This window comes from Dreissena polymorpha, chromosome 14 (genome assembly GCF_020536995.1).
Source record: "Dreissena polymorpha isolate Duluth1 chromosome 14, UMN_Dpol_1.0, whole genome shotgun sequence".
NCBI classification, from domain to species: Eukaryota; Metazoa; Mollusca; class Bivalvia; order Myida; family Dreissenidae; genus Dreissena; species Dreissena polymorpha.
In genome coordinates, this window is record NC_068368.1 from 55,413,079 (window position 1) to 55,421,902 (window position 8,824).

The 8,824-nt window shown below is 34.8% G+C and overlaps 1 protein-coding gene across 5 annotated transcripts in view; it reads right to left on the reverse strand.

Annotated features, from left to right (window-relative positions):
• Nucleotides 1–563: 563 nt before the first annotated feature.
• The window catches only part of LOC127856951 (uncharacterized), a 12,383-nt gene continuing 4,122 nt past the window's right edge, over nucleotides 564–8,824 (reverse strand). Inside the window, exons 1-5 of one of the 5 annotated variants that reach the window (XM_052393167.1) lie at nucleotides 6,726–6,901; nucleotides 3,176–3,619; nucleotides 2,946–2,976; nucleotides 1,527–1,551; nucleotides 564–1,383 (exon numbers count right to left, since the gene is read on the reverse strand). In XM_052393167.1, the coding sequence (XP_052249127.1) occupies nucleotides 1,283–1,383; nucleotides 1,527–1,551; nucleotides 2,946–2,976; nucleotides 3,176–3,619; nucleotides 6,726–6,739 (615 nt within the window). In that variant the 5' untranslated portion in view covers nucleotides 6,740–6,901 and the 3' untranslated portion in view covers nucleotides 564–1,282. Of the gene's footprint in view, nucleotides 1,552–2,945; nucleotides 2,977–3,175; nucleotides 3,620–6,725; nucleotides 6,902–8,824 lie in introns of those variants that run through there. The other 4 variants (XM_052393165.1, XM_052393162.1, XM_052393166.1 and 1 more) reach the window with 4 other exon arrangements.

The following is an 8,824-nucleotide window of genomic DNA, read 5'->3' on the forward strand; positions in this document are numbered from 1 at the left end:
AAACAACTTCAGCTATATGGCGAATCACCACCAGCATGAGTGCAAAATCGCCGGTTGAGCATTTTCATACCATTATTTTAACGCAGGCATATATTTCATTCGAACATCGTTATGAAATCGTAGATCATACTTATTACATACTTGGCCAGAAGATTTGTTCAAAATCTTCCAAAATTGCTCGGTCTGTTTGAAAACATGACCGCCAGGGGAGGAGGAATTTATCCTTATATGGCTATATATGGCTATTGTAAAACCTTGTTATCACTCTAGAGGCCACATTTATTGTGCGATCTTCGTGAAACTTGGTCGAAAGATTTGTCCCGATGCTATCTTGGGTGTGTTCGAAAATGGTTCCGGTCTGTTAAACAAACATGGCTGCTAGGGGGCAGGGAAGTTATCCTTATATGGCTATAGTAAAACCTTGTTAACAATGCACAGAACAGGTCATTTCCTTGGAATCTCAGGTGAGCGCATTTTGGCCTTTCTGGCCTTCTTTTCTTGGTCTTGTGATGTTTGTGGGGGGAGGGTGAGGGGAGAACTCAGAGTAATCCTCGCCTGTAAACAATTTTTCCATAGTTTAATATAAATGTAAATGGTGTTTGTTTTTTAAATATCGAGTAACCCATTTTGTAATATCACAGCTACTGTGGTTGAAAATGTAATAGGTACGGAATACCGTTAGGGCCATCGTGGTTACACATTAAAATCCAGAAGCGACAATGCGAAAGTGCGATAATACGATGACGACAGTGCGACAATACGATGGCGGCAGTGCGATAGTACGATTGCGATAGTGCGATAGTACGATGGCGATAATGCGAAAATACGATGACGACAGTGCGACAATAAGATGGCGACAGTGCGATAGTACGATGGCGACAATGCGATAATGCAATGACAGTACGATAACGCGATGATACGATGGCGACAGTACGATATGACTATTGCATTGTCGCCATCGTACTATCGCACTGTCGCCATCGTTTTGTCGCACTGTCGCATTGTCGTCATTGTACTATCGCGTTGTCGCATTGTCGCCATCGTACTATCGCATTGTCGCCCTCGTACTATCGAATTGTCGCCATCGTACTATCGCATTGTCGCCCACTGGATTTTAATGTGTAACCACGATGGCCCTAACGGTATTGCGTAAATAGGTGACCTTTCGTAGAGTCAGTTTACGAAATCATCTCAATTCTTCATTGTGTTTCCACATATATTCAATATCATCCAATTGGCGTTGGCATGAACACCCGCATACTTTAGATGAATTGAACGGTATTCAAAAGTGTGTACATTTTTCATCGTCTTTACAAGTATTATCCGCATAGTCAGTAGTAACCATACTTTCTTTTTTGTCTTCACGTGTATTAGATCCGTAATCATGGTCTTTATAAACATTTTGATTTTTTTCCATACACATGGTATTGCTAGGAACATTTCACACTTATTTGCAATTTGGTTTATCCTTGAACATTCCTCTTCGGTGTTGTTTAATCCTTCAAACTTTTTCAAAATGACCCCACCAGGAGCATCTGTATTATCTTGAGTCTGAAATTTATATAGCTATATAATAATAACACTTCGTACAAAGGAAACTGTTTACATCATTCCCATTATGACAAACGTGATTTATTGATATGTGTTGTGTCTCGCTGAAATCATATGGAAGTGACAGCGTTATGTTGCTCATTCACAAACATTAAATAAAACGATCAAACTGTTTTCTAGTATGAATGGCATGTAGTTCATTATGTGTTATTAACGAAAGCAATTTGGTCCGAAATAGTTCAAATTTATCAGTTCTCATTGCTCACCAACGCACTGATATTCAGAAAAACGTATTTTCCATATAGAATAATTAAATTGTACAAAAGTATGTTTAAATATGTAAATTATGGATATTTCGCTTTTTATCATGTACAAAACAGGGGGGATATATACTTAAATGGCCTTGTTCACGCTTTATGGTTTTTCAATTTCATTTAATGTCTTTGTTTAAAACACTGCTATATACTTATTGGAATGGTCTTGAGTAAATATATTACGCACACGTTACCCAAAATAAGTTTAAAAAAACGGGACTTTCGGATGCAAAAGCTTATGCTTTACCTTAACACCACATGGGCATGATGTGTGAAGTGAATGATATAACAAATATGTTGTTTTGACTTTGACATAATTATCTTAGTTTTACGAACATACACGGAAACCGGTCGACGTAAGAACAATGTATGAACAATTACGATATAACACGAAGTTCATTCGAGGTCTCAAACTGTAAGATAGGTTGTTGAAACGTGGTATGTGGATATATGACCATATGGGAAATACGCACGCTTTTTCAGTTTTTTCGTCGGACAAAAATTGTGGTTGCTGTGGTTACAGAAATACTTGGAAACTAAACTCTGTATCGACATAACCGGAGAAAAGGCCCCTTTTTAGTAGAACAATAGATTTTAAATTGTGTCGCGCGTAACTAAAACGAATCGCTGATATATTCAATAAACTTGAAAACATTTTAACTAGCATGTGAATTCACGCGTTTCGGTATTTTGAATCATTGTTTCATAAATAAAATTGTGAAATCAAAGTGGGATGATGGGGCATCCGGTTTTTTACGGACACGTGTGCAGTTCTGACAAGCTTCTATCTAGGTAAGTGTGATTTCTCGGCTTCCATAGATTTCCAATGTGTAGAAGAAGTTAAGCAGTTTTGTTGTTATTTTTGCAATTAAATTTGCAATAATCTCACATGAACCATATTTGTATACATATCGCTTGCAAAACAGTTTTGTGAAATGTACATTATTGTGTGGACGTACAATCTTTTTACCTTAAACTTTAGCATACACCAGTAAATAACTATCGCTATGCGTGATTACCGTTGCGTAGGTGTAAAATAACAGAAAATGTATCTATAATGTTTGTTGATACATAGCTTACCAATGGACAGCATAGCTTCCGTTTTCGAAGTCTGAAAGTAAAAATAGTAGATTGACATGTATTTAGTAAACATAACTTTTCGTAGCGAAGGCATGAAACAACGTACCAATATCGTTTGACGAAACAACTTTTCATGTATATTAGAAAACGTATTAAATTGTCAAGTATTGCCGATAAGCTTCACGCTTAATGTATTGCGAGCGATGTGCATTAACGTATCAAAAACATACCTTTGACAAAAAATAAAAATCACTAGTACAGCCAAAGAAACTACAAAAATGACAACTACAGCTCTTGGAATTAACCACTCCTCGGAAGTTTCACTTTTGTCTGTTGTACTAATAAATCCTGTAAATGTTGGTTTCACATTTGAAGTTGACGTAGGGCGATTAGATGGTGTACTAGAAGTTGTAGCTTCCCCATTTGATGTTGACGTAGGACGATGAAACGGTGTACTTATAGTTGTGTGTTTCACGTCTGATGTTGACGTTGGGCGATACGATGTTGTGCTGCCAGGCGTACTGAGATCAGCGGGTATGTGACAAATTAACATCAGAGCAAGCACAATGTCTTTAGGAAGATTACGGCTGTAAGCGTGTTGTTGGAATTCATTGGTAGTGACGAACGGCGGAGGACATGGCGCCATGTACAAATATGACATTGTGGCAGCTGTTCTAAAAAAGAAAAAGGACTGTATTTACACTAACAAATAAAGTTCATGCAAAAGCTTTTAATGCGCTGGGTTTACATGCTACTTTAAGAATTATTATTATATAATATGAGTTATAAGTCATGTATACGTTTTAATCAGCATCTACTGACAGCAAAGTGGTAAGAGTGAAGACCTAGAAATATTGCAATCGTAGGTACGAACCCACAAGTTTAATTTAATTTGTGCTTATTTTAAAGTCATTTCCACATTTCATGTATGATAAGCTTATGCACGAATATTTTTGTATTAAATTATCCGCGTTTAATAAACAACATCAATTCATAAGACCAGTATGTTCGAGGTTAAAACAGAAACGGCTTTACGAGTATTTCATGCAATACAGGAGCCCCCGTCCCCCCTCTCCCCTACTGGTGAAAACCTATACAAAAAAATCAGGTCTAATCCTGGAAAAACTTAGGTACCGTCCAGAAGCCATATATATATATTACTCTAACTTGACAAATATTCGACTTTTGGACAAGAAAGATCAAATAAAACGTCAAATGGTCAAATCCTTGCTACCGCTCTAGAAACCACTTAGATAGCTTAATAAATTTGTTCAGACAATTTATGACAATATCTACGCTCAAGTCGAATTTTGGTAAAATAACGTTACCGGTAGGGCTAGAACACATGAAAGTGTTCTCAAACTCGATACCTCCCCATTTATGAATTGCACGCTCAATCTTAGAATACAATGACATGCCAATTTGTATCTGTATGTAAATGACCCGAGCTTTTATTTATAGATATGTCTTGATTTTTTCTTTACGGAAAATGTATGATTCTGAGAAAAGATTAATACGTCCGAGTTAATATATATCTTATACTATTTTGTTGTTATTTAGGTATGTAACTAAAAATAGATTGACACATTCAACATCGATTGATACAAATGGATAGTTCTCAATTTCTCTTCTAAATTGTTTTTTCACTAAATTGCTGATAGATATAACCTGATTATAAGATCTCATGTATATAACGAATTAAACAAAAACAGTTCAACATTTTGGACAGAGCTTTGGACAGACAAGGAAATAAATAATTGAATGTTTTAACAAATTGGATGTATGGGGCAATTAATTCGTCACAATCAATGAAAAAAGTCCGTAACGTTACCGTCCAAATCAGCGCTTTTATTTCAGGACATCGAATATATCTTCTTAATAATTCCATCGGTCGTAAATGGATCATCGAGAGAATCAATATTTATGCTGTCAACTGAATCTGAATAATTGCAATTTCTGAAGCAATTTGCGTTTGGCGTTGCAGACATTTGTTTAAAGTGATTTACAAATTAATTTATATGCATATTGGTTTGATTTTTACTACCGCCGTTAAATTTCTTGATGTATTTTCAAAATTATCGAGAATCGGATGTACTCACAAATGTTTAAGACGACGTTGCTCTATGTTATTGTAATTATATTTAGCTTTTCTCTAACAAACATAGTATGACCGCCTATGTTCTAAAAAAAAGTAAACGCGTTGTATCATTTGGCTGGTTATAAAATAATTGATCCGATCTATAAAATATGTCTTTTACTTTTTTACAATCAGCATTAAACCAATGGGGTATTTTCGAATTTATTACGTATTTATCTTTATTCATTCTACAGCGTCCTTTGCATTGGACACGAAATTATATCAGATAAATTATAATTTACAGACAAGTGTGAATGTGGATAACTCTTATCAAGTGGATAAATTTTGGTTATCTGGACTATTATGATATCTTTTTGGGTTAGCAATTGTATAAAGAAATAATATCCGAACAGGTGCACGTTTTGGTTAAGTTTGAGCCAAAGTATTTGACTTCGGTTTTATCTTTATCCAAATACGATTATCTTTTGGATTGGCTAAAGTTATTTATATTTATACAATTGGCTACTGGTCATTAATACACGAATCTGAATCCAATAATCCGTTAACCAACGACTGCGTAAGTAGGTCGAAATTATGAGACACGCCTTAACATATGTTAAATACGGTATCTTGACTACTACTTGCTGTGTTCCAATTGAAACGGTCATATGTATTGTAAAACGATGCAGCTTTAAAAAATAATTTTAATAATTTTTCAATTGCAAAGTGATCCGAAAATTCACTTACTTCATGAACTTTCCTGTTAAAGTGATCTTTTCACGGTTTGGTAAATTGACAAAATAGAAAAAAGTTGTTTCAGATTCGCAAATTTTCGTTTTAGTTATGATATTTGTGAGGAAACAGTATTACTGAACATTTACCATAGTCCAATATAGCCATTTTATGTATCTTTTGACGATTTGAAAACCTAAAAATTATCAAGCGTTGCAACGCGAAACGATTGAATAATTTGGAGAGTTCTGTTGTTGTCGTTTAAATTAACGAAACTACGAAGATTGCTTATATAAGGTATAAAATTATATTCAGAGTATACTCGGCGGAATAGCCGAGAGGGCTAATACGTTTTTACTTCAGACTAACTCCAGGACTCCGGGGGTCACTGGTTCGAGCCCCGGTACCAGCTACTTTTTTTTCTTGTTTTAATTTTATTCTTGATTTTTTACTGGAGTTTTAAAGATCCAATGTTTACATTTATCAATATAAAGCATTTAATGACAAACTTCAAAATATGCCAAAATCTGTGAAAAGGCCCCTTTAAAAGTGTCATAAATTTTATAGTTTGAGAAACATAGTCAACAACACTCGCTCCTACATTATTTCTGCGTAAATTATATCAAGTGAATAATCCTGGTTCGAAGCGCCCGTTAAGAATACAAACACTTCTTAAATCAATAGAGGAAAACGTTGGATATGCACAACTTTTGCTTTAAGATCTTTAAGATGGTTGTACGTACGTAAAATTTTACTTCCTGCTTTATTGGCTCACTATGTAATTGTTTTTATTATAATATGCATTTGCTATTTCAATTTTATGTAAATTTAGGCAAATAAATACTCATTATTAACATGACAAAATCATATTCATGATGCACGCTTTAAGAAATGTAGATTAAATGCATTATTCTGATTAATATCGCTAACATCGATGTAAACACAATAACTATAAAATATAGTATATTTACATGTTGTTCATCATTGTTCTCAGGCTTGAATCTGCTTAAGAATCATATCCTCATTTATAACCTTTTTTGTTCCATAATACACAATACAGTTATTTAAACAAAACACACCCTTCATAAGATAACATTACAAAAAGGACACGTAATCACTTAAATGCAAAGATAACGCAGCAAGCTACATGTGCGCTTACAATCAGATAGTTATCTAATATCTTGGTGGCAATGGGTATTCAAATATAAACGTTTATCCGGCATCTTTCAAACAGCATTTAAATAATTTCGAATACGATATTTCATTTTGAAGTAAATCGATAAACTGCAAATATGGACATTCGTAACGACTGAACGACTGCAGAAGGCGTTAAACACTGATTGTCTCGATTGGTTAATCGATAAATACAGTAAATACAGGTTACTGGTTTATTTTTTACTGGTCAATACAGTTAAAATCTGTATATAAAAGCAGGATTAACCGTCGAACTGTGCGAAAGGGTAATGTGCATATGAATACAGAAAACTACTGGCTATCAAAGACAGTAGTTGAACACTTCAAAGTTAAGTAAGATGACCTTACATGCTACTGCAAAACATTCTACAAACAGCGAATAAATCTATCATTCCATAACCTGCCCAAACCCCCACTTAACCAAATCTTCTCTCCTTACTTTGCTTTCTCTGAATTCATTTGCTGACCGTTATAAGCGTCCAATGAAATATAAATACAATTTCCCGCCTGTAAGCCAGAAACGTTTCGTAATAGAAATCGTGCAATCTACAAATACAGTCCACTCTCGTTATCTCGACATCGGATATCTCGATATTCTCTATATGTCGAAGTAAGCGCAATGTCCCAACTTTTTTCCTTCTTTATCTAAATTAATAAACATCGCATATCTCGATTTTCGTTATGTCGAATAATTCGATATGTCGATATAAAATTTTGTCCCGAGTCCCGATTTTACATGTATTTACTGTGGTTTATCTCGAAGTGCGAATAACTGTCCCAATGTCGGCAAAAGGTGAGAAAATTTTTCTTTCATACTTCACCGTCCCGCTTCGCCTGGCTGCTTACGATACTGTGCGGGCGGTAGGAAATTGATCCGTTGATTGCATCAATGATCACACGTGTGTAATGTCGTTAGCCATTAACACTTGAGTAAGGCCTGTCACTTTAACATCAATTAACTGCAATTATTACACAGCCTGCCGAAAGGCAAACATACAATTGTTTTTACAAACTAGATTCCAAAATGCATTGAGTTATATTTGTTGCGTATATAAAGCCCTCGTCTTGATTGGACGTCAATTGCATCATAACATTAAATAGCAACATTACCGGATGTTTACTCGACAGTTTAGAAAAATTATAACCGCATGTGTTCATGCAATTCTGTAATACTTAAAACGTCATTTTAAGAATTTAAATAGAAAAAATAATCGTGCCTCGTAAAAATGCGTTTATATCAGGTAGAGAGTATTATGCCACACGGTGACGGCTTTAGTTAGACCACTTAGAAGGTATTTAGATGTTAAAACAAGGTAAATTTTCGTCTCATTTTTCTTTAAACGTCTAATCGGATATCTCGAACTCTCGTTATCTCGATATTTTTTCTTGTTCCCGCCGACTTCGAGATAACGAGAGTGGACTGTAGTTATCACATTAACATTAATAGGTAATTACATCGACCTTCTATTTCCTGGTGTTAATGGTATGATATATGATGGTAGGGATAGTATAGTCCGTTTTGCAACGATGTTAACTGCGTGTTCAGCATGAACCACTGTTATCTCTTATCAAAAGTCTTGAGGGATGGAACAGTTTCACACTAGAGTCTTGACATTAATACAGTTTGTGTGTACCCTTTTAAATATAGAGGATGGTCATCGCCAGAACTTTTGTACTTTAAGGCTACGTTCTCATATTTAGTAATTATGATATGTATTGACTGTATTTTGACACTTATACATTGTTTAATTGCAGTCATCATATTGCTTTAAATATATCTAACAGAATTTCACACCCTTCTTGAATAGATGTTTTAACAAGCTCACTTAATTGTGGTAAATCAGAAGTAAACAAGGAAGAATTATTGTATTATCCA